The following is a 27088-nucleotide window of genomic DNA, read 5'->3' as shown; positions in this document are numbered from 1 at the left end:
CCTATTTCAGGCTCCCAGCTCAGCAGGGAGTCTGCTTCTCCCTCTCCTCTGCCTCTCCCCCTGCTGGTTCTCTGTCTCTCTGTATCTCTCCCAAATGAATAAATATTTTAAAATTAAAAAAAAATTAATCTTACCCTTTTTTTACTTCCCACTTAAATGGAGACCAATTTCTAATATATAAATTATGTATCTTATTAACTCTTTTTGCATTCCATTTTTCTATCTGTTTGTTTTTTCTTAACAAACTCCCCAAAGTTTAGTGGCTTAAATAAATAACGTTTATTTTGTTCACAAATCTACTGTTAGGAAAAGTGTGGCTAGGACAGCTTGTTCTCTTCCCCTAGCTTCAGGTGGGGCAGCTGAAAGGCTTGGGGCTGGAACTGTTTGAAGATTTGTTCACTCACATCTGGTGGTGTTGATGCTGGCTATTGTCTAGGACTATAGTTGGGGCAGGCAGCCAAAACACTTACATGGGCACACCTAGACACTTTGTGGCCTGAATTTTCTTACAAGATGGGGGGCTAAATTCCAATCCAAAAAAGCTGCCTGAACTGCAGAGCAAGGCAGAAGCTCTATTGTCTTTTGTAACCTAGCCTTGGAATACACAGAGCATCACATTCACCATATTCTGTTAGGAGAAAGTCACAAAGGTAGGCCCATGGTCTTTTTTTTTTTTAATGGGATGAATATTTAAAAAGCTATGGACACATTTTAAAAGCAGCATGATTTAACCACTGGCCACAATTTTTTGTATTCCTCCCACATGAAAAATACACTTGCCTCCCCCCTCCCATACCTCCCACAAATCTCAGTTCTTCATTGGGTTTGGGCTTGAGTCCAAGATCTTACCATCTTAATCAGGTACAGCAGGGATAAGGTGCCTGAAGTGTAGTCCCTTGAGTGCAAGTCCCCTCCATCTGAACACTTGGGAATTAAGGAAGACAGTTCTCTACCACTCAAAATGGAACACTCTGGTAACCTGTTAAGGACTCTCCCATTGAAAGAAAATGGGAGGCACACTAGTCCATAGCAGTTTTGAAACACAGCCTGAAGCATGCTGTCAGTTCTTCAGTGAGGACTTAGGCCTAACCATGGGAATGCTTCTCCATGGTTGTTTGCTTTACTTTTTGAGCTCTCGGTTCTGTCCTTTTCATGAGGAATGACCTGTGTTTGTAGCTGCTTTTTCAGCCTTCTTCCTCCTGGTGGGAATTCTAAGACTCAAGGCCTATTTTTAGTTTGTACTATCTTGGTCTCTTTTAGTCCAAGCTCGCAAACAGTGTTTTTGCTACTATAATTCTCTTAGTTTTTTGAGTTTTCCATGAATACGATTTGATTTCATGCCATTAGAAAAGCCATTCTCCTGGGTCTTTTGAAATAAGCTTTCACCTCAGGTTTCCTGTGCAGCTCTCATTTGACAATGCCTTTCAAATTCTCACACTCTTAAGATCCTTAAAGAAATTTGAGGCACACCTTAAGTCCTTCTCAAGTCTTAATAAAGGGTTTATAGTTTTGGTTTCATCCATAGGCCATGTCTACCTGGATTTGCTTTTAACCCAGAAACCATTTCTTTATTTTAGCATTAATTGAGAATACAGCATGTGGAGAGGCTATAAATGAGGGAACAGATAGATGAACCCAGTAAGTCCTGGTTCCTTCATATTGAATAGTCTTTCTTTAGCTTATCTCTCCTACCAGATTTACATTCATGTGGTTTGTGGCACAAGTTCCTTTTCCCTCTAGTGTCATTTTCTTCACTTGTCTAGAAGCCTTTGCTGTAAGCCCCTTCAAGGGACATCAGGTTTCCACTCACAGTCTCTTGGAAACCCGTTTGGTTTTCATTCTTACTCTTCTCTACTTCTCACTCTTACTCTTCTTTCAGGTTCCACCCACCTCCTGGTTCAAAGAAGGTTTAGTTTCAGTTTTTTGGTTTTCTTTTTTAATGGCAGCACCCCATTTTAATGTCAGTATCTGTGCCAGTTATTTATTGCCATATAATAAACCATCTCAAAACCTAGTGGCTCAAAACAGCATTTATCTTGTTCACAAATCTTTGGACAAGGCTGAGTAAGACCAACTCATTTCTTCTTCATTTGGCATCACCTAGGATGACTGGAAACTGGGAACTAGAATCATCTAAAACCTTGTTCATGCACATGTTTGGCTGTTGAGGCTGGCTTTTGGCTAGGATGTTAGCTTGGGCAGTCTCAGCTGGAATATTTGCATGAAGACTCTCTAGGTACCCTGGGCTTTCCCACAACAGCTGGATTCTAAGGGGGAGGTTTCCTAGAAGAAGAAAGTCATATGGAAGCTATATCACATTTTCTTACCTCACCTTAAAAATCACACAGCAGCTCTTCCATATTCTGTTCACTAGGAACCAGTTACTAAGGCCAGCACATATGAAAGGGAGGGATTGTCACGGGAGAAGTGTCAGTTTATAAACCCACCACATCCACTTGTCTTTCCAGTCATATTTAAAGGAAAGGAGTTCTTCCCAACTCAGCATCACTGAAACTCCAGCAAGTTTTTTGGTTGTTTTCATTGCTTAGTATATTCTCTTAGTTTGTGGGAAGTATCAAAGGATTGTAACACTGTCGAGTTAAAGAATATTTTTTAATCCAAAAATATATGAATCATCTCACTAAATTTTTCCCCACTACTATTTTTCTTTTTTACTGAGAGATGTGATTTCTTAATCTTGTGAATCATTTCTCCTCAGAATGCAATTCAAATTAGCATAAGACATTTGTAATTCAGAAAAAAGGCTTATGGCAATAGAATCAGCATTTATAGATTCATTAATTAGAGTCTTATTTTCAATGTCTTATTTTGGTAAGCATTTATTGGCTCAGACCTACATAAGTCAATATGGTATTCCTAAAACTTCTTTAAAAATTATGGAGTACATGGGCACCTGGGTGGCTCAGTTAAGTGCCTTTGGCTTGGGTCGTGATCCTGGGATGCTGGGATTGAGCCACATGCTTGGCTTCCTGATCAGTGGGGAGTCTGTTTCTCCCTCTCCCTGCTCTTGTGCTCTTGCTGTCTTGCTCTCTCTCCCTCTCAAATACAGATATAAAATTTTTAAAAATATTATGGGGCATTAAGATGAGGGAAGGGTTAAGAGACTTTCTACTAAGACGTGACTTACAGTTATCTTATGGAGGAAAAATCTGAAACAATCAGAAAAATAAAAGTATAACAATTAAATAGAAATGTGTGGCAAAGAGGATGACAGCAGAGATCGATTTTAGCAACTCTTAGTGGTTTGAATTTTGTTCTTCATTTTCTGAGTTATTTGAGGTTCTGCATTCCAAGACTGTACTACAATATAGATAACGTTTTGTTGAAAATGAACTTATTTTAAGATTTGAGCACCTGCCCGGAGCAGTCAGTAATGTATGTGACTCTTGATCTTGGGGGTGTGAGTTCAAGCCCCATATTTGGTGCAGATATTTAAAATCTTTGAAAAAATTTTGGGCTCTTAGTTTTGCATTAGACTCTTTTCACTTTACTTCCAAACTGTATTATTTTATTCATGCAGGTGGATGATCTTACAGCAAGAAACCAGGTTCTTTTTCAGGAATTATCATCTATGAAAGAAATACAAACAAAATGTGAAGAGCTAGAAAAGAATAAAAAGAAGTTGGAACAACAAGTAGTAAAGCTCAGAAGTTGTGTAGAAGTCAACATGTTAAAATATAGTGAAATGGAACAATATAAACGGGATTTTGAAGAAACTACAAGATTGAACGTAGCAGAAAAATTAAAAGAAGTTGATCTATTTTTAGAGGTTAATTTATTTGTCTATAAAATGTTTTAATTCATTTAACTGCAAATTACATTTTGGTTATATGCAGTGTAGAGTTTTCCTCTACTTCTTTTATAGCAATTTGGTAAATTTCTGGAAGCATTTGTTCCTTCCCTTTAAAATTTTTAGTTTTCATTATTATTCACACTAATTGATCTTTCAGAATGATTCACAGTAGAAAGTCATTTTATTTTTTAAGACCAGTTAGTATAAAACAAGGCGATTGAGAGGAAAAGAAAAAACTGTGCTTTAAAAATTTTGATCATGTGGTACATGGGTGGCTCAGTCAGTTGCTTGTTTGGGCTCCATTCTGGGCATTCCTACATAAAAGAAGAAATGGTACCATACTTGGATTATTCCTTTTTTTAAAATATTAATTATCTTATTTACTTATTTGGAAAGCAGGAGTGGGGGATGGGCAGGTAGAGAGAAAATTCCAGGCATATTTCATGCTGAGTAGGACACAGGGCTTTATCCCAGGACCCTGAGAACACTAGCAGAAACCAAGCGTCAGGCACTCAGATGACTGAGTCAGCCAGGCACTCCAGGTACCTCTCTTATTCTTAAGTTGTATTGTTCACTTTTTAAAAATTTAAATGATTTTATTATTCTTTGAATTATCAGATTGCATGAGCTCTAATGTAAGAATGAACATTATTCACATTTAATTCAGGTTCACATTAGTGATAAATATTTTACATTTCAGCTTTTTTTTTTTTCACTTTAAAAATTTCTCTCTGAATCATTGACACAAAACTAAAAGAAAGAAATATACTGTAATTACCCAGGTTGTAACAATTTTAAAACTATGCTTTTGATTTGCTTTAGATGCAAGTAGCATTTCAAGAAAGCTTAGCACAGGTAAGAGAAAAAAATTATGCTTCAGGAAGACGTCAAATGGAACTCAGAATTAAAGAGCTGGAATTTGAATTATCCAAAATGAAAAATTCTCAAGATGCTACTCAAACAGAATTGGACTTATACAAGCACCTCTACCAAGAAGAAGTAACACATCGAATGTCATTGACAAATGAACTGAACAAGTAAGTTAAAACAATCATAGAAAGTAGAGTTAGCTTATTAATTTGCCTCTAAACCATAATTTTTATGGAGCCATGTTCATGAGATCAGTAGTAAGTGAAAGCCAACTAGATAGTATAATTTTGAAAAATGATGTTTGTAAATGAACTTATTGTCGAAATGCTTGTCCAAGTCAGTTTGAATTTCTCTCTCTCTCTCTCTCTCTCTCTCTTTTTTTTGGTTTTAAATGATTTTATTTTTTTCCGTTGCATATTTTCAGTTAATCTGATCTCCTAGTCTTTAAACTAATTGTTGGAAGGTTTATAATTTAGACAGCATATTATTACAAAATTGTCAGAATTACCCTAAATAGAAATGAGTTTATTAATAATTATTTATCAATGTTAGTTTATTTTTGGAAGAGTACATCTTTAACCCAAAATGTCAAGATGGAAATGGTAGATTCCACCCCCAGTACCTTGGTATCTGTGTTATAACCTAATTGCCTCTGGAGCTGTTTCAGTTCTTTCTGATCACAACCCTGCCATCTACTTGTCCTCTAGCAATTGTTCATCTAAATTTTTCCTCAGTGCCAAATGCTCAATCTCTCTGAGGTAATGTGTGAAATGTACAAGAGTGGTGAAAGCCAATGCTTGAAAAATGTCTTTGAGGGATTTTTAAAATTTTTATTTTCCTTTAAATATTTTACATATTTATTTGACAGAGAGAGAGAGAGAGAGAGAGAGAGCAAGTGAGCACAAGCAGAGGGGAGCAACAGGCAGAGGGTGAGGGAGAAGCAGCTCCCTCAAGCAGGGAGCCCAGTGTGGGGCTCAATTCAAGGACTGTGGGGTCCTGACCTGAGTTGAAGGCAGATGGTTAACTGACCGAGCCACCCAGACCCCCAGGATTGTTTATTTTTGCAGATCTAAACTTGTTTACTAAGTATAAGTATGTATCATGGCATCCCCAAGAATCTTTTAAGTACAACCATTCCAGAAGGCAGCAGGTATAACCTGTTAGTCCATGAACATCACTGATAGCCATTTCTCTCCCTCCTTAATTTGAATTACTTGTTAGTTAGGAACCCTAGAAATATATGTACTTCTTTAGAACAGTTTTAAACCTATAATTTTACATAGTGGGTCTTCTCTGTCACATTTACCATGTTAAAACACTATTTAATGGCACATTCTGTTTACTATTATGGAAACTTAAAAAATGCAAGTAATTTAGGACTGATTCGGGGAGAAATGAAATACTAAGCATTGTGTTTTGTTATCTGAACAGGACTAGTGCGGTCAATATGAGGCCAGCCCCATATCTGCCTTATGGCATAAATGTTAATAATAATAGCTCGCTATTCAATAGAGATTTTTCTCTAAGAGAAAACATGGTGATTGGTACCTCAAACTCAAGGCGTTCAAGTAATGACATCGATACTTACATCACCAAGGTTAGTTATATTATTTTTCCTTTTTTTCCTTGGGTTTCAGATTCCTGATATAATTTTTGTTTTTAATTTGGTAAAATTCTGAGTTGTTTAGCTAACTAATACACACTAAGTAAAAGTCATAATTATTTGTGCTAATAAAGAAATGAGACAGAAATTTTGATTTTTTTTCTTAGATCCTGGAACTCTTACTTTCAAGAGATACCTATTATAACCTTTATCAATAAATATAACTAAACTGACATTTTATTTTTTTTCAAGATTTTATTTATTTTAGAGAGAGAGTGTACAAGAGGGGGAGAGAGTGTGAGATTCTCAAGCAGACTTCCTGCTGAGTGTGGAACCCTACATGGGGCCCAGTCTTACAATTCTAAGATCATAACGTGAGCCAAAAACAAGAGTCAGACACTTGACTAAGTTACCCAGGCACCCCAAAATGGACACATTTTAAATTTCTTAAAAACCTACATCTAAATTCGATTTTAGAAAGTAACTTTTATTGCTCACTAATGAAATTTATACTTAGATGCTTTGATTAATTTCCTGGTTGGCAATGGTTCATAACAATTGTAAAGTTTGCTATTACCCATTATTCCCACCCCTATGTATAAGTGAACAATAAGAATCCAAACACATAATCACATATGGATATTTATTATTTAAAAGAGCCTATGATAAGTCCTTTTTATGAATAAAATAAAATAAAATAAGAGATTAATTTTTCTTTTTCAGTTGTAATTGCTGTCATTTTCTCACCTGAGAGTACATCCTTAATTGTTGTGTTACTTGGAGCATTTTTTAAAACTTATAACACTTCTATTTCAATTTTTACAAAATGTCCTGCTGAGCAATTGGTAGAGCATTTTCTAAATCGCTAAATCAAATCAGATACAGGATTCTTCTTCTCTCTCTCTCTCTTTTTTTTTTTTAGAGAGATAGAGAGGGTGAGAGAGAGTACATGCAAGCTGGCAGTGGGGGGTGAGGTGCAGAGTGTAAGCAGGCTGCATACTCAGTGCAGAGCCTGATGCAGGGCTCAGTCTCAGCAATCCCGAGATCATGACCTGAACCAAAGTCAAGATCAGATCCTTAACTGACTGAGCCACCCAGGTGCCCCCAACTGGAATTTTAAAAATGAAGTTCACATATATCTACCTTGCCATCACTTGAATGACTGATGACTAAGATGGGAATAATAGGGAGTCTTTAAGTAGCAGCTGGTTTCCATTGTGTATCATTGTTATTAAAATATCCATTTCAATCAATGTACATAGGTTTATGGTTTTGAAAGTATATTCATGGTCTTACTAATGTAGACAAAAGTAGCATAGGCTCATGGTAAGTGAGGCCTCAATCTTGTTCTTTCATTTGGTTTACTTATTGTCTTGCTCTCATCCCTCCTAATTTGAGGACTTTCTTTAGTGATCACAATGAAGTTCATATATAACATCCCATGCATATAGAAGTCTTTAAGTTGATGGTTACTTAAGTTCAAACACATTTTAAAAACACTACATTTTTCCACCCCACCTTGTTTTATGTATTTGATGTCTTAGTTTACATCTTTTTATTTTGTGTATCTCTGAACTAATTACTGTAGATACAATTGTTGTTACTACTTTTGTCTTTTAACATTCATACCGACTTTATAAAACTGATCTATTACTTTTATTGTATGTTTGCTTTTAGTAATAAAACTCTTTCATAATTTTCTTATTTCTAGTTATGGCCTTGTCTTTCTTTCTTCTTTCTTTCTTTTAATCTATTTTTGAGAGCAAGCAAGAGAGAACACAGATGGGAGGGGAGGGCCACAGAAAGAGGGAGAAGCAGACTCCCTGAGCATGGGGCCTGGTGTGGGGCTTGATCCTAGGAGGTCCCTTAACCTGTCCTCATTTTAAAAATTTTCTTGTCTTTTTGTTTTTTGGCTTGGATGGCTTCTGCTGCCCTGTCCCGTAGATCACTGATCTGTTCATCTGCAGCTTTTAATCTGCTGTTGATTCCCTCTGGTGTATTTTTTCTTTTCAGTTATTGTATTTTTCAGCTCTGATTGGTTCTTCATTATATTTTCTCTTTGTTGAGGTTCTCACTGAATCCATCCATTCTCCAAAGTTTGCTGAGCATTTTTATGACCATTTCTTTGAACTCTTTATCAGGGATATTAGTTATCTCTGTTTCATTAGTTATTTTTCTGAAGCATTGTATTGTTCTTTCATTTGGAACATATTCCTCTATCTCCTCATTTTGTCTTACTTTCTGATTATTTCTTAAATTGTTCTTTTCAGCTTTTTTCCCTCTTTAACGTATGTTGCTTTGAATAATGAATGTTAGGTATAAAGTCAAGGAAGAAGAAACCATTTCTAAGTATTGTCTGATCATTTTTCTTGTTGGAACTATGGTGGAGTAGGTGGCAGATGACATTGCTCTTCTTTTTCTGAGTTGAGAACACAGGAGTCAGGCAGCTGGAGACAAGCTTAGTGACTTGAATACATAGTAACAACTTGGAGGATCTGTCTTAGGTATGTAGCCACAGCGAACTTCCTAATACTTTATTTCAAATTAGGCACTTCCACACAGAGTTGTAAATGGAAGGAACAGATGTTTGATGCCCATCCCACAAAGATGAAAGCAGACCTCAATTCATGTTACTATGGCAGGCATAGTTTTACAAAGAAGAGATTTGGAAGCACATAGCATTGCTTAGTGCCTTCTCCCAAATTCACCCACTAGGTAAATCTCCTTTCCTGTCATGAAGAAGGTAAAGAAGTGTTCTCACATGGAAATGAAGGTTTACCTATAATTTCTGAGTGGATTTAATTTATAATTAAAGTTAATCGTGTCTTTTGTACATATGAACTAATGGAGAAGCTAGATGGCAAAGAGAAATCTGTTCAGTGTTTTAAATTTTGCTATAAATAACTCACAACATAGGTAACTCATTTGTTGATTGATTTTGATAAACCAAGTTTTATTTGAAGGAAATGAATAATTCTTTCAAGGAAGAATTTCCTCAGTTTCAGGTTCTTTCGTTCAATTAAAGATTTTCTTCTTCAAGTTCTGTGTCCCTTCAAGTTAAAAAAAATTGTGCTTATAGGGCACCTGGGTGTCTCAGTGGGTTAATCCTCTGCCTTCGACTCAGGTCATGATCCCAGGGTCCTGGGATTGAGTCCCACACTGGGCTCGCTGCTCAGCAGGGAGCCTGCTTCTTCCTCTCTCTCTGCCTGCCTCTCTGCCTACTTGTGATTTCTCTCTCTGTGTGTCAAATAAATAAAAATCTTTAAAAAAATTTATGCTTATAAATTGAATATATTGACTGTTACTAATAGGAGTTAAGGTAACTTCCTTCCTTTATTTCTGTTCATGACTGTAAAAAATTATGGTTAGAAAGCTGTTTTCTGCCTAATGCTTTAACTTTATTGAACCACATGACAAAGGTTTATGTATTCATTTTCTTTGAGTTCTAGTTAAAAATGCATGTATTTTTCCTGAATATCAGAAAGGAACTCTCATAAAACACTAGGCTCAGTAAGAATTAAAACACATGCCTGGCTTGCAATGAGGTGGTTTTTTGACCTCAGGCAAACTACAATCTTTCTGAAGCCTTTTTGTCTCTTATGTAAAATTAGGGACTTTGACTAAGTTAGTGACTTTTATACTGCTGGGGGAAAATTTTTTTTTAAAAGATTTTATTTATTTATTTGACAGAGAGAGATCACAAGTAGGCACAGAGGCAGGCAGAGAGAGAGGAAGGGAAGCACGCCCCCTGCCGAGCAGAGAGCCCAATGCAGAACTCAATCCCAGGACCCTGAGATCATGACCTGAGCTGAAGGCAGCAGCTTAAACCACTGAGCAACCCAGGTGCCCTGGGGAAAAATTTTTTTCCCAAAGAATAGAACTTAGCTTTTTAAAAAAAAATTATTTATTTTCAGCATAACAGTATTCATTGTTTTTGCACCACACCCAATGCTCCACGAAATCTGTGCTCTCTCTAATACCCACCACCTGGTTCCCCCAACCTCCGACCCCCCGCCCCTTCAAAACCATCAGATTGATTTTCAGAGTCCATAGTCTGGGTATTTACCTTAAAGATAGAGATATAGTGAAAAGAAGGGCCATCTGCACCCCAATGTTTATAGCAGCAATGGCTACGGTCGCCAAACTGTGGAAAGAACCAAGATGCCCTTCAATGGATGAATGGATAAGGAAGACATGGTCCATATACACTATGGAGTATTATGCCTCCATCAGAAGGATGAATACCCAACTTTTGTAGCAACATGGACGGGACTGGAAGAGATTATGCTGAGTGAAATAAGTCAAGTAGAGAGAGTCAATTTTCATATGGTTTCACTTAGTTGTGGAGCATAACAAATAGCATGGAGGACAAGGGGAGGTGGAGAGGAGAAGGGTGTTGAGGGAAATTGGAAGGGCAGGTGAACCATTTTGCATTAAACTGTATTATATAAAACAGAGACAAGTAGACCTGTTTAGCTAAAGGAGAAAGGAGACTACACCTATAGACTTCCTTGTCCCTCAATCCTGCTATGTCCCATTGGACCCTAAGATTTCTATGAGCCATAGTTTGAAAACTAACAGTTATGAGAAAACCCTTCTAGTTAATAATTCTTTGAATTAAAATTTGCTGATACATTGAACATTGTTTTTCTGTGTATAATTTTCTTACCCTCCTAATTTTTTGATAAATGGAAAAGTATAAATAAAATTGCAAATGCGTTCTCCTTATTAGTGGACTTCAAGCTATTTCTACATCTAAACACAGTTCTCTCCAGGAAATAAAGGTCACAGAAGTAAATATTTAGGAAATTATGGGGGAAAAGATAGTAACATTACATTGGTAATTCCTTGTCATGTCATATAAAAATATTTTATATTTTACATAGTATTGATTAATGGTATTATAAAATTGCTTCAATAAAAGTTTTTCCCATCAAGTGGTATTGAGTTATTAGTTTTAAAAGGCTGTCTAGTAATATTGTCAGATTATTAATTTATAAGGCCAGAATAGAATGGTATTGTCAAAAAATGTTATGATTCCTCAAAAAATTAAAAATAGAAATGCAGTACAATTCAGTAATTCCACTACTGGGTATTTACCCAAAGAAAATTAAAACACTAATTTGAAAAGTTATATGCACCCCTATGTCTTTTGAAACATTATTTACAATAACCAAAGTATGGAAGCAACCTCAGTGTCCACCAATAGATGAATAGATGAATAAAGAAGATGTGATATATATATATATATATTCAGCTATAAAAAAGAATGGGATCTTGCCATTTGTGACAACATTGATAGACCTAGTATTATGCTAAGTGAAATAATGCAGAGAAAGGCCTATACCATATGATTTCGCTTCTGCATGGAATCTAAAAAACTAAACTACTAATAGCCTACTGGTGACTGGAAGCCTTACTTATAACATAAATAGTTCATTAACACAGGTTTTGTACATTACATATATTATATACTATATTCTCACAATAAAGCTAGAGAAAAAATGTTAATGAGAAAAACATAAGAGAAAATACACTAAAATACAGTATCAAAAAAAGTCCACGTGTAAGTAGACCTGCACCATTCAAACCCATGTTGGTCAAGAGTCAGCTGTATATTATAAGTATTCCCATTTAGAATTTTCTTAATCATGAAAGGTATCCTCTCTCTGAATGCCCAAGATGTGGTCTAATGTAGGGTACCAAGCGGTGCGTGGGTGGCTTACCTGGTTAAGTGACTGCCTTCAGCTTAGCTCATGATTCCTTGGTCCTGGGATAGAGCCCCACTTCAGGCTGTCTGCTAAGTGGGGAGTCTGCTACTTCCTCCCCCTCTGCCTCTTCCCCAACTCATGCTCTCTATCTCTCATTTTGTCTCAAATAAATAAATAAATAAATAAATAAAATTGCTGGCATAAACATTGGTGTTCAGGTGCCCCTTTGGATCAATATATTTATATCTTTGAGATCAACCCATAGTAGTGCAATTGCTGTGTCGTTGGGTATCTCTATTTTCAGCTCTTTGAGGATCCACCATACTGTTTTCCAGAGTGGCTGTATCAGCTTATATTCCTACCAACAGTGTAAGCGGTTTCTGCTTTCTCTGCATGCTTGACAACATCTGTTGTTTCCTGACTTGTTCATTTTAGCCATTCTGACAGGTGTGAGATAATATCTCATTGTGCTTTTAATTTGTATTAATTTCCCTGATGCCAAGTGATGTTGAGCATTTTTTTCATGTCTGTTGCCCATTTGTGTGTCTTCTTTGGAGAAATGTCTGTTCATTTCTTCTACCAATTTCTTGACTGGATTGTTTGTTTTTCGGGTGTTGAGTTTGATAAGTTCTTTATGGATTTTGGATACTAGCCCCTTATCTAATATGTTCAATTGCAAATATCATTTTCCATTCTGTACGTCATCTTTTTATGTTGTCAGGTGCTTCCTTTGCTATGCAAAACCTTTTTATCTTGATGAAGTCTTTGTTTCCCTTGCCTTTGGAGATGTTTGTAGCAAGAAGTTGCTTTGGCCAGAGTCAGAGAGAATACAACCTGTGTTCTCTTTTAGGATTTTTTTTTTTAATTTTTTCAATTTATTTATTTTCAGGAAAACAGTATTCATTATTTTTTCCACCACACCCAGTGCTCCATGCAATCCGTGCCCTCTATAATACCCAACACCTGTTACCCCAACCTCCCACATCCCCGCCACTTCAAACCCCTCAGATTGTTTTTCAGAGTCCATAGTCTCTCATGATTCACCTCCCCTTCCAATTTACCCCAACTCCTGTCTCACATGTAGGTCTTACATTCATTTTGAATCTTATTTTTGTGTGTGGTGTAAGAAGATGGTCCAGTTTCATTCTTCTACTTGTGGTTGTCCAGTTTTCCCAACACCATTTGTTGGAATGACTGTCTTTTGTTCCATTGGACATTCTTTCCTGCTTTGTCACAGATTAGTTGACCATAGAGTTGAGGGTCCATTTCTGGGCTCTCTATTCTGTTCCATTGACCTGTGTGTCTGTTTTTGTGCCTATACCATACTGTCTTGATGATGACAGCTTTGTCATAGAGCTTGAAGTCCGGAATTGTGATGCCACCAGCTTTGGTTTCCTTTTTTGACATTCCTTTGGCTATTTGACGTGTTTCCTGGTTCCATACAAATCTTAGGATTATTTGTACCAGTTCTGAAAAAAATGCTGATGGTATTCTGATAGGGATTGTGTTGAACGTATAGATTGCTCTGGGAAGCATAGACATTTTAACAGAATTTGTTCTTCCAATCCATGAGCATGGAAGGTTTTTCCATTTCTTTGTGTCTTCCTCGGTTTCTCTCGTGAGTGTTTGATAGTTTATCGAAGAGGCAAGTACCGATCCCTTGCCTCTTTGGTTGGGTTTATTCCTAGGTATCTTAATGGTTTTTGGTGCAATTGTAAATGGCTTTGACTGCTTAATTTCTCTTTCTTCTATCTCATTGTTGGTGTATAGAAATATAACTGATTTCTGTGCATTAATTTTATATCCTGCCACTTTGCTGAATTCCTGTAGGACTTCTAACAATTTTAGGGTGGAGTCTTTTGGGTTTTCTACATAGAGTATCACATCATCTGCAAAGAGTGAGAGTTTGACTTCTTGCTGATCCAGATGCCTTTATTTCTTTTTGTTGTATGATTGCTGAGGTTAGGGCCTCTAGTACTATGCTGAACAACAGTGGTGAGAGTAGCCATTTATGCCGTGTTCCTGACCTTAGGAGTGAAGCTCTCAGTTTTTCCCCATTGAAAAACAATACTCGCTGTGGGCTATTTGTAGATGGCTTTATGATGTTGAGGTATGTTCCCTCTATCCCTGCACCATGAAGAGTTTTAATCAAGAAGGGATGCTGTACTTTGTCACGTGGTTTTTCTGCCACTATTGAGAGTATCATATGGTTCTTGTTCTTTCTTTTATTAACATATTGTGTCACATTGATTGAGTTGTGGATGTTGAACCACCCTTGCAGACCAGGAACAAATCCCACTTATTCATGGTGAATAATCCTTTTAATGTACTGTTGGATCCTGTTGGCTAGTATCTTGGTGAGAATTTTTGCATCTGTGTTCATCAGCAGTATTGGTTTGTAATTCTCATTTTTGGTGGGGTCTTTGTGTGGTTTTGGGATCAAGGTAATGCTGGCCTCATAGAGTTTAGAAGTTTTCTGTCCATTTTTATTTTTTGAGACAGCTTCAGAAGAATAGGTGTTCATTCCTCTTTAAATGTTTGGTCGAACTCTCCAGGGAAGCCATCTGTCCCTGGAGTTTTCTTTGTTGGGAGATTTTTGATGACTGCTTCAGTTTCCTTGCTGGTTATGGGTCTGTTCAGGTTTTTCTGTTACTCTTTCTTCCAGATTGCCTAATTTGTTGGCAAATAGTTGTTCATTATACGTTCTCAAAATTGTGTTTCCTTGGTGTTGGTTGTGATCTCTCTTCTTTCATTTGTGATTTTGTTAATTTGGGTACTTTCTCTTTTCTTTTTGAAAAGTCTGGGCAGGGGTTTATTGATCCTATTCTTTCAAAGAGCCAGCTCCTAGTGTTGCTGTGTTCTACTGTACTTTCCGTTTCTTTTTCATTGATTTCTGCTCTGGTTATTATTAATTCGCCTCTCCTGCGGGATTTAGGCTTTCTTTGCTGTTGTTTCTCCAGGTCCTTTAGGGGGAAGGTTAGGTTGTATATTTATGACCTTTCTTATTTCTTGAGAAGGCTTGTATTGCTCTATACTTCCCTCGTCAGGACTTCCTTGGCTGCATCCCAAAGATTTTGAATGGTTGTGTTTTCAAATTCCTTTGTTCCATGAATTCTTTTACTTGTTCTTTAACTTCCTGGTTGACCCATTCATTCTTTAGTCGGATGCACTTTAACCTCTGTGTATTTGAGTTCTTCCCAAATTTCCTCTTGTGATTGAGTCAAGCTTGAAGCGACTGTGTTCTGGAAATATGCAGGGAATGATCCCAAACTTTTGGTACTGGTTGAGACCTGATTTGTGACCCAATATGTGATCTCTACTAAAGAAAGTTCCCTGTGCACTGGAGAATATGTATTCTGTGGCTTTGGGATAGAGTGCTCTGAATTTATCTGTGAAGTCCATCTGGTCCAATGTGTCATTCAAACCCCTTGTGTCCTTGTTTATCTTCTGCTTAGATGACCTGTCCATTGCAGTGAGTGAGGTGTAGAAGTCCCCTATTTATTGAATCATGCTCGATGTGTTTCTTTAATTTTGTTATTAGTTGGCTTATGTAATTGGCTGCTCCTATGTTAGGAGCAAAAACTCTTGACAATCGTTAGATCTTCTTTTTGGAGAGATTCTTTAATTATGATAGTGTCTTTCCAAATCTCTTATGATGTCCTTCGGCTTAAAATCTAATTTATCTGATAGAAGGATTGCCACCCTGGCTTTCTTTTGATGTCAACTAGCATGGTAAATTGTTTTCCACCCCCTCGCTTTCAATCTGGAGGTGTCCTTGGGTCTAAAATGAATCTCTCGCAGATAGCATATTGATGGGTCTTGCTTTTTTTATCCAATCTGATACCCTATGTCTTTTGATTGGGGAATGTGGCCCATTAATTTTAAGGGTATTATCGAAAGATATGAATTGAGTTGCCATTGTATTACCTGTAATGTCATTGTTTCTGTAGATTGTTTCCTTTCTAGTGTATCTCACTTTGAGGCTCTCGCTTTGCTTAAAGGATCCCCATTACTATTTCTTGCAGGGCTGGTTTGGTGGTCACAGTTTTTTTAGTTTCTGTTTGTCCTGGCAACTCTTTATCTTTCCTTCTATTTTGAATGAGAACCTTGCTGAATAAAGTATTCTTGGCTGCATATTGTTCTGGTTTAGCACCCTGACTATACCTTGCCAGTCTTTTCTGGCATGTCCTGAGCTGCTTTCTGGATTTTCTCTTTGTCTCTGAAATTTGCAAGCTTCACTACTATATGTCGAAGTGTTGGCCTATTCTTATTGATGTTGAAGGGGGTTCTCTGTGCCTCCTGGATTTGAATGCCTTTTTCCTTCCCTGGATTATGGAGGTTCTCTGCTATAATTTCTCTGATATACCTTCTGCCACACCTCTTTTCCTCCTCTTCTGGGATCCCAGTTATTCTAATATTGTTTTGGTTTATGGTGTCACTTATTTCTTGAATTCTCCCCTCGTGATCCAGTAATTGTTTATCTATCTTTTTTTATCAACTTCTTTATTCTTCATCATTTTGTTTTCTATCTCACTAGTTCTTTCTGTTTCGTTTATCCTACCCGTTAGAGCCTCCAATTTTTTAAATTTGAAATAGTTAATATTTATTAGTTAATTATAGCTCAGTAAGTCTATAAAAGATAAGAAGTGTTTTATTTCACCATTACCCATTATGTATGTGATGAATTTTTAAAATTTCTATTCAGTTAGCTGATACATGATATATCAGTTTCAGATATAATGTTCAGTTAACCATCAGTTGTATATAATACCCAGTGCTTTACACATCACCTGCCCTCTTTCATGCCCATCACCCAATTACCTACCCCATCCTACCTCCTCTTCAGCAAACATCTGTTTTATTTTCCTATAGTTGAGAATCTCATGATTTGTCTCCCTCTTTGATTTCTTCTATTTAGTGTTCCCTCCCTTCCCTTATGATTCTATGCACTGTTTCTTATATTCCCCATATGTATGAAACAATAAGATAATTGTCTTTCTGTTATTGACTTATTTCTCTCAGTATAGTGACCTACATTTCCATCTACATCAATGTAAATTGTAAGAGTTCATCCTTTTTGATGGCTTTGTAATATTCCATTGTATTTATATATACACCACATCTTCTTTATCCATTCCTCTGTTGATGGACATTTGGGTTCTTTCCACAGTTTGGCTATTGTGGAGATTGCTTCTATAAACATTGGTGTCCAGGTGCCCCTTCAGATCAGTATGTTTGCATCTTTGGGGTAAATACCTTGCAGTACAATTACTGGGTCATATTTTTAACTTCTTGAGGAAACTCCATACTGTTTCTGGAGGCAGAGCCTCCATTTTTTTATTGCATCTCCTTAATAACCTTTTGATTTCAGCTTGGTAATATTTTTGTTCTTTTATTTCTGCAGAAAGGGATTCTCCAGTGTCTTTTGTGCTTTGTTCAAGCCCAGCTAGTATTTTCATAGTTGTTATTCCATGTTCTAATTCTGTCATCTTACTTATATCCATACTGATTAGGTCCCTGACAGTCAGTAGTACCTCCTGTTCTCTTATTTCAGGTGAGTTTTTCCATCTAGTCATTCTGTCTAGAGAAGAACAGAAAACGAGAGAACAAAATACTAAAATAACAACAACCCCAGAGAAATAAAATTTTACCAATCAGAAGAGACCAGAAACCAAAATAAATAAATAAATAAAATAAAAATTAAAAAAGAGAGAGAATATAATCAGGTGATGAGAACAGAACAATACACTAGATTCTGTGTATATTTTAGTCTGTTTGCTGGAGGAAACTACATCCCAAAATTGTAAAGAAAGAAAAAAATATATATAATCAAAAATAAAGTTAAACACTATGAAAGGATAGAATGTAACTATAAAAATTGAAATAAAAAAATTTAAAAACCCGAGTTGATAAAATGAGAAATTAGTTGAAATGGAAAAAAAAAAAAAAAGAAAATTAAACTAGAAAGATTAAGGAGCCATGAGTCCTATATAGTATTTTCCCCCAGCACTAGAGTTTTGGAGTTCTCTATGATTGGTTAAAGTTGATCCTAGCGCTAAGTTCTTGCTGATTTTCTGGGGGAGGAGCCTTTGAACTTTAGCTGATTCTTGGAGGTCTTCACCCTGGTGGTATTGCACTGCCCTTGCCAGGGGGCAGGCTAAGTAAGGGCTTCCAGATTCCTCTTTGTGGCTTTTGTTCTCTGATGGTTTTCCACACCACTTGAGAGGATTAGAATGAAAATGTGAGCCTCCCAGTGTCCAGCCCTAGAGCTGAAAGTGGGCACACTCCACTCTTCAGGGTGCCCTCACAGAAAATCTGTCAATCACTCTTGTCTCCCTGATTTCTGTATTCACTCTCTGCATGCTCAACCTTTGAACATTTTTATCTCAGCCATGCTACCCCCTTTGGAGTTTCCAAACTTTTCAGTCTCCTGTGGCAAGCCTTCATGCTGCTCCTACAGGGGAAGGGAGGGAGGTCTTGCCCTGGCTTTTCTGTGTGTTGGGCCCTTACCCTAAGAGCAGTTACCCAACGGGATGTGGTTTGTGGTTAATGGCAACACTGAGCTGAAAGCCCCCTCCTCTGCTCTTTGATTGCATCTGGCTTCCCTGCTAAAACACCTGGGAACTCTCCCATACTCAGGCACCCCATTCTTTCTGTGACCCCAGGGATCCTGAGATCAGGCAGTTCTACCAAGGATTCCGACCTACTTCTCCACCTGAGTGCTTTTCAAACAGGGATGTCTCTCATCAGATTAGACTTATAAAAGTTTCAGTTTGCATGCCACTGCTATATCACTTTCTGATAAGCGGTTTATGCACCCCACCCCACCAACAGTTTATCTTCCCATGTATCACCTTGGATTCACTTCTCCATGCCACACCTCCTACCTTGCAGAACATGGTCACTTTTCTATTTGTAGAATTATAACAGTTCTTTTCTTAGATCTCAGGTTGAGTTCACAGGTGTTCAGAATGATTTGAAAACTCTAGCTGAATTCCAGGGACTGGACAAAACTATGGTCCCCTACGCCTCTGCCATATTCCTCCACTTCCAGAAATTTTGTATATTTAATAGACCAGTATTAATTGTACTTTTTATCAGATTTATCTAAATAGCATTACCTGTATTTCTTCTGTTACCTAAGATTAAAAAACGTAGGGGTTTATTTTATTTATGTGATTATCTTTCTATTTAAGCAATCCCTAACTTAGTCTCTAGTAGTGGTTTTTTTTATATTAAATTTTTTTTAATTAATTTCTTTTCAGTGTAACAGAATTCATTGTTTATTCACCATACCCAGTGCTCCATGCAATCCATGCCCTCCATAATACCCACCACCTGGCTCCCCCAACCTACCACCCCCAGCCCCTTCAAAACTGTCATTGTTTTTCAGAGTCCATAGTCTCTCATGGTTCATCTCCCCTTCCAATTTCCCTCAACTCCCTTTTCCTCTTGAGAGTCCATTATCATATGGTTTCACTTATTTGTGGAGCATAACAACATGGAGGACATAATAGTGTTATTTTAAGTTCACATTTCATAAGATATATATAATTCCTACAGTAAAGTCTCTTGTTTAACTTGAACATTATAAATAATATTTGACTAATTTCAGGCGCTGCAGGAGTTTGACGAAACTCTAACTAGAGCAGCAAAGGAAGGTATGTTGCCAAATTTCTGAATTAAGGTGGTCATTGATTTCTGAAGTAAACTATGAATACTAAATGGCATTGTTTTCTATTGTTTGGATAATGGTACTATGTTAAAATTTTTAATATATATCTAATAAAATGTAAAACATAAACATAATGAGATATATATTTATTCCTCATTTAGTCATTGTTTCAGACTTTAAAAAAAATCTCCAAATGCCTATTTATCTGTTATTTCAAGCTGTAATCTTCCTTCACTTTGGCCATCCCTCTGGAACTGTAAACCTAAATATGTGGGCTTTCTCAAATCCTTGTTTCTGCTAATGATATAAACATCCTCCCCCCCCCCCAAAAAAAGAAGTCTTGTCTTAGGTAATAGTTAAGCAATTATAGTTCAAATAGCTGTCACTTGACAGGTGACATTTAAATCTTCAGTCATTGATTTTGTCATTGATTTATCATTTGCCATTGGGTAAAATTCCAAGCTCCATACATGGAATAAAAACACCCAAATCAGTTTGGTTCTTGCCAGATTTTTCAGCCTTCTCTATTTCTAACATTTACCCTACTCTGCGGCTTTGCTCTCCCACCTCTTCAGCATCAACTACTTGCAGTTCCACAAGTGTTCTTTCTCACTCTCTGTGTACATTCTTTGTATATGCATCTTCCCTCTACCTACATGCTTCTTCCCTGTCCTTCAGGTATCAGCTTACATATCCCCTCCACCAAAAAGCAGACAATATTGATAGAAAACTAGGATTTTCCTTCTGTGAGTTCTTATGTTCAACGCTGAAACTTGCCTGCTTGATTTTTCAGTCTGTCCTATATGATCTGCTCTGTTATCATCTTGTAATGAGAAAAACAGAAGCTCTGATATTTATCCACAATAGCTATTTCCTCAGTGGGCAACCATGAGCAAAATATATTTAAAAGTGATCTTGTAGAAGCAATCAGGTGGCTTGTTGGTCTGGAAGGTTCCCCTCTCTTCCTAAAGACAGGAGACTTTTCTGCTGGTCGTGACCATAAAAATCCAATGGGCCCTGCCATACTTGACCACAGAGATAAGAATAGATGAATGAGGTAAGCAGGATGGCTGGGAAGTAGGAGTAGGCGCCCTTTCAACCTGTATCCTAAAGTGAGCTGATTACCTTCCAAAGAACTCCAATCACCCACAAAATCAGCCTATATCAGAATTATACACATCTGGATCTCTACCGGAGCAGAAGACGCTAGTGGGCAGTCTTTTTGTTTATCTGTTTTTGTTTGTATACTTCATCAATCTTACCTTGGGGCCCATTTGGGCTGAACCTTCTCTTTTATCTTCCCTTTCTTCCCTGTCTCTCTTTCTCTCTCTTTCTTTTCTTTTCTTTTCTTTTTTCTCTCATTTGGGTGGGGAATCCTGATTGCTCAGAAGCGTTCCCGGGTGCACCTTGACTGCACCACGGTCGATACATCCAGCTACATCCATTCAGCCATCTCTCACCAAGATCACTAGGAGGAGGAATGCCCAACAGAAGAAAAATACAGAGGATGAGCCTTTTGCAACAGAGCTAACAGCTATCAACATAGACAATATGTCAGAAATAGAATTCAGGCTAACAATTATCCAGGCATAGTTAGGTTGGAGAAAGCCATGAATGATCAAATGGAACCGATTAGGGCTGAATTGAAAGCAAAGAGAGATCATGTTTTCAATGTTAGGGAAGAGCTGAAAGCTACCAGGAATGAGCTTCACAATGCTCTCAATGAGTTCCAATCTAATCTAAATTCTCTCTAAAGCTAGGGTAACTGAGACAGAAGACAGAATTAGTGATCTGGAGGACAAACTTAGAGAAAGAGTCAGGAGGAAGCCTGGAACAAACAGCTTAGAAGCTATGAAAACAGAATCAGGGAAATAAAGGATGCCATGAAACATTTCAATGTCAGAATTATTGGAATCCCTGAAGGGGAGGAGAAAGAAAGAATTCTGGAAGATATAGTGGAACAAGTTCTTCATCAAAATTTTCCCAATCATGCTAATGGAACCAGCATTCATGTACTAGAGGCTGAACGGTCTCTACCCGACTATAGATTCCAGAAAAACATCAAGGCACCTGATAGTCAAATAGAGGAATCATAATTGTAGATATAATCTCTAGAAAGCCGCTAGGTCAAAAAGGCTCCTTACGTACAAAGGAAAGCCCATCAGAAAACGTCAGACCTGTCCACAGAGACCTGGCAAGCCAGAAAGGGCTGGAAAGATATATTCAGGGCACTAAGTGAGAAGAACATGCAGCCAAGTATACTTTATCCAGCAAGAGTGACATTCAAAATGGATGGAGAGATAAAGAGTTTCCAAGACCGGCAAGTCTTAAAAGACTATGCAACCACCAAGACAACACTGCAGGAAATATTAAGGGGGTTCTGTAAAAGCAGAATGAACCTAAGAATAGCATTGAACAGAAATATAGAGACAATCTACAGAAAGAAAGGCTTCAAAGGTAACACAATGTCAATAAAAATGTATCTATGAATAATCACTCTCAATGTGAATGGCCTAAATGCACCCATAAAATGACACAGGGTTGCAGATTGGATAAAACAACAGGACCCATCCATATGTTGTCTACAAGAGACCCATTTTGAACCTAAAGATACACCCAGACTGAAAATGAAGGGATGGAGAAGCATCTTACATGCCAATGGGCCTCAAAAGAAGGCCGGGGTAGTGATTCTCATATAAGACAAATTAGATTTTAAACTAAAGACTGTAGTCAGAGATACAGAGGGACACTACATCATTCTAAATGGAGTATCCACCAAGATGATCTAACAATTGGAAATATCTATGTCCCCAACACGAGAGCAGCCAATTACATAAGAAAACTGTTAATCAAGATAGTCATTGATATGAATACACTAATCGTAGGAGATCTTAACATGCCTCTCTCAGAAATAGATCATCAAAGTGGAAAATCATTAAAGAAAAAAGAGCATTGAATGACACATTGGACCAGATAGACCTCATAGATATATACAAAACATTCCACCCTAAAACAACAGAATACACATTCTTCTCAAGTGCACATGGAACCTTCTCCAGAATAAACCACATACTGGGTCACAAATCAGGATTCAACCGATACCAAAAGACTGAGATGATTCCCTGAACATTCTCAGATCACAATGCTTTGAAACTGGAGCTCAATCACAAGGAAAAGTTCCGAAGGAACTCAAACACCTGGAAGCTAAAGACCACCTTGCTTAAGAATGCTTGGATCAACTAGGAGATCAAAGAAGAACTGAAACAATTCATGGAAACCAATGAGAATGAAGACACTTCACTCCAAAACCTATGGGATACAGCAAAGGAGGTCCTAAGGGGGAAATACATAGCCATCCAAGCCTCCCTCAAAAAAATTGAAAAATCCAGAACACAGCAGCTGTCTCTACACCTCAAAGAACTGGAGAATCAACAACAAATTAAACCAACTCCACACAGAAGAAGGGAAATCATCAAGATTAGAGCTAAAATCACTGAGGTAGAAACCAGAGATGCAGTAGAAAGTATCAATGAAACTAGAAGCTGTTTTTTTGAAAGAGTCAATAAGATCAATAAACCACTGGCCACACTAATCCAAAATAAAAGAGAGAAAGCTCAAATTCATAAAATTATGAATGAAAAGGGAGAGATCACAATGAATACCAAGAAAGTAGAAACAATCTTCAGAAGTTATTAGCAACAGTTATATGCCAATAACCTAAGCAACCTAGATGAAATGGATGCATTCCTAGAAAAATATAAACTCCCAAAATTGAACCAGGAAGAAATTGAGAACCTGAACAGACCAATATCTAGTAATGAGATTGAAGCAGTGATCAAAAACCTCCCAAAAAACAAGAGCCCAGGACCTGACAGATTCCCTGGGGAATTCTACCAAACTTTCAAAGAAGAAATAACACCTATTCTTCTGAAGCTGTTTGAAAAAATTGAAGCAGAAGGGAAATTTCCAGACTCTTTCTATGAAGCCAGCATTACCTTGATCCCCAAACCAGGCAAAGACCCTACCAAAAAGGAGAATTTCTCAACAACATTCTCAACAAGGATCCAACAGCACATTAAAAAGATTATCCACCATGACCAGGTGGGATTCATACCTCGGCTACAAGGATGGTTCAACATTCTCAAATCAATCAATGTGATAGAACAAATAAGAGAAAAGAGAAGAACCACAAGGTCCTCCCAATTGATGCAGAAAAAGCATTTGACAAAATCCAGCATCCGTTCCTGATTAAAATGCTTCAAAGTATAGGGATAGAGGGAACATTCCTGAACTTCATCAAATCTACCTATGAAAGACCCACAGCAAATATCATCCTCAATGGGAAAAAGCTTGCAGCCTTCCCTTTGAGATCAGGAACACAACAAGGATGCCCACTCTCACCACTCATGTTCAACATAGTATTAGAAGTCCTAGCAACAGCAATCGGACAAGAAAGAGAAAAAAAAATGCATCCAAATTGGCAATGAAGAAGTCAAACTCTCTCTCTCTTTGCAAATGACAAGACTCTTTATATGGAAAACCCAAAAGGCACCACCCCCAAACTACTTGAACTCATACAACAATTCAGCAATGTGGCAGGATACAAAGTCAATGTACAGAAATCAGTGGCTTTCTTATACACTAACAATGAAAATACAGGAAGAAAAATTAGAGAATCGATTCCATTTACTATAGCACCAAGAACCATAAGATACCTGGGAATAAACCTAAGCAAAGAGGTAAAGGATCTGTACTCGAGGAACTACAGAAGACTCATGAAAGAACTTGAAGAAGACATAAAAAGATGGAAGACCATTCCATGCTCTTGGATCAGAAGAATAAACATTGTTAAAATGTCTATACTGCCTAGACCAATCTATATTGTAATGCCATTCCGATCAAAATTCCACCAGTATTTTTCAAAGAGCTGGAGCAAATAATCCGAAAATTTGTATGGAATCAGAAAAGACCCTGAATCGCTAAGGAAATGTTGAAAAACAAAAATAAAACTGGGGGCATCACATTACCTGATTTCAAGCTTTACTACAAAGCTGTGATCACCAAGACAGCATGGTACTGGCATAAAAACAGACACATAGACCAGTGGAACAGAGTAGAGAGCCCAGATATGGACCCTCAATTCTTTGGTCAAATAATCTTCGACAAAGAATGAAAAAGTATCCAGTGGGAAGAAGACAGTCTCTTCAATAAATGGTGCTGGGGAACCTGGGCAGCAATATGTAGAAGAATGAAACTCGACCATTCTCTTACACCGTACACAAAAATAAACTTAAAAAGGATAAAAGACCCCAACGTGAGACAGGAATACATCAGAATTCCTAGAGGAGAACATACGCAGAAACCTCTTCGATATCAGCCACAGAAACTTCTTTCAAGATAAGTCTCCAAGGGCAAAGGAAACAAAAGTGGAGATGAAGTTTTGGGACTTCGTCAAGATCAAAAGATTCTGCACAGCAAAGGAAACACTCAACAAAACAAAGAGGGTTCTCGGAATGGAAGAACATATTTGCAAATGACAGTACAGACAAAAAGTTGATATCCAGGATCTATAAAGAACTCAAACTCAACACACACAAAACAAACAATCATATGAAAAAATGGGCAGAAGATATGAACAGACACTTCTGCAATGAAGACATACAAATCACTATCAGACACATGAAAAAATGTTCATCATCACTAGCCATCAGGGAGATTCAAATTAAAACCACATTGAGATACCACCTTACACCAGTTAGAATGGCCAAAATTAACTAGAGAGGAAACAACATGTGTTGGAGGGGATGTGGAGAAAGGGGAACCCTCCTACACTGCTGGTGGGAATGCAAGTTGGTGCAGTCATTTTGGAGAACAGTGTGGAGATTCCTCAAATTAAAAATAACCCTGCAATTAAAAAATGACCCTGCAATTGCACTGCTGGGTATTTACCCCAAAGATACAGATGTCGTGAAAAGAAGGGCCATCTGTGCACCAATGTTTCTAGCAGCAATGGCCACGGTCACCAAACTGTGGAAAGAACCAAGATGCCTTTCAACGGAAGAATGGATAAAGAAGATGTGGTCCATATACACTATGGAGTATTATGCCTCCATCAGAACAGATGAATACCCAACTTTTGTAGCAACATGGACGGGACTGGAAGAGATTATGCTGAGTGAAATAAGTCAAGCAGAGAGAGTCAATTATCATATGGTTTCACTTATTTGTGGAGCATAACAAATAGCATGGAGGACAAGGGGAGATGGAGAGGAGAAGAGAGTTGAGGGAAATTGGGAGGGGAGGTGAACCATGATAGACTATGGACTTTGAAAAACTATCCGAGGGTTTTGAAGGGTTGGGGTTGGGAGGTTGGGGGAACCAGGTGGTGGGTATTGGAGAGGGCACAGATTGCATGGAGCACTGGATGTGGTGCAAAAACAATGAATACTTGGGCGCCTTGGGTGGCTCAGTAGGTTAAGCTGGGAACTTCAGCTCAGGTCATGATCTCAGGGTCCTGGGATTGAGTCCCGCATCGGGCTCTCTGCTCAGCAAGGAGCCTGCTTCCTCCTCTCTCTCTCTCTGCCTGCTTCTCTGCCTACTTGTGATTTCTCTCTGTCAAATAAATAAATAAAATCTTTCTAAAAAAATAAATACTGTTATGCTGAAAAAAATTATGAAAAAAAGTACGCATGAGAAAATAAAAATAAAAGTGATCTTGTATTTTATATTGTAGTTGTATTAGACATTTTTCATTCTTCATAACACTCATTAGGCTTCAACTTTGTTTTTTTAGTGACTTTTAATTAAAAATGAATTATTATAGATAAAGACTGTAATTCTTTTTCTTTTCAGCTGCTACTGAATTTGAATTAGGCTTACCTGGTGAGGCCACCTCTTTAGAATCTACTTTTGAAAGACATACAGATTGTGACGACTTAACGAAAGCATACAGAGAGTACTCAGAGTTTCTGAAGCAAAAGTATAGCATCTGAAAGATAAATAGTAAAAATTTATTTACTGGATGTTTACACAACATTTTAATTGTTTCCTATTAAATGTATGATATGCAAAAATCTTTAATAAAGGAAAATATTTCTGGACCATGTGTGTAATGAAAGTTTATATAATATTTTAAGCTATGTTTCTCGGCAGCTAATTAACTTTTAAGCAGATTTTTTATGTGGAAATCAGCATTATGGGTTTTACATGCTCCAGGCTGCCCAAATACAAGCTTTCTTTTTTCTTTTTTTTTTTTTTTTTTGGGAGACACTTTTCAATTGGTTGCTTACATTTCTGCATTTTTTTTTAATTTGTTATTTTTTATAAACATATATTTTTATCCCCAGGGGTACAGGTCTGCGAATCACCAGGTTTACACACTTCACAGCACTCACCAAAGCACATACCCTCCCCAA

The 27088-nt window shown here is 37.4% G+C and overlaps 1 protein-coding gene across 1 annotated transcript; it reads left to right on the top strand.

The window, feature by feature from the left end:
- The first annotated feature begins 3568 nt into the window (after positions 1 to 3568).
- LOC309857115 (ankyrin repeat domain-containing protein 26-like) lies at positions 3569 to 26763 on the top strand. Its single transcript, XM_082749982.1, has 5 exons — positions 3569 to 3790; positions 4637 to 4851; positions 6116 to 6281; positions 19614 to 19659; positions 26526 to 26763. The coding sequence occupies exons 1-5, from the start codon at positions 3593 to 3595 to the stop codon at positions 26663 to 26665; spliced, it is 765 nt and encodes a 254-aa protein (XP_082606108.1). The 5' UTR covers positions 3569 to 3592; the 3' UTR covers positions 26666 to 26763.
- The last annotated feature ends 325 nt before the right edge of the window (positions 26764 to 27088 follow it).

Source organism: Mustela nivalis (genome assembly GCF_964662115.1).
Source record: "Mustela nivalis genome assembly, contig: HAP1_SCAFFOLD_392, whole genome shotgun sequence".
Taxonomy (NCBI): Eukaryota; Metazoa; Chordata; class Mammalia; order Carnivora; family Mustelidae; genus Mustela; species Mustela nivalis.
The sequence above is the reverse complement of the archived record's forward strand: the minus strand, read 5'-3'. Positions and strand labels throughout refer to the sequence as shown.

Bases quoted from the DNA above. Each gene is read 5' to 3' on its own strand.
- LOC309857115 (XM_082749982.1), top strand. From the start codon at position 3,593: ATGAAAGAAATACAAACAAAATGTGAAGAGCTAGAAAAGAATAAAAAG. The intron at 3,791-4,636 runs GTTAATTTATTT...GATTTGCTTTAG, and splicing joins AAGTTGATCTATTTTTAGAG to ATGCAAGTAGCATTTCAAGA. The intron at 19,660-26,525 runs GTATGTTGCCAA...TTTTCTTTTCAG, and splicing joins AACTAGAGCAGCAAAGGAAG to CTGCTACTGAATTTGAATTA.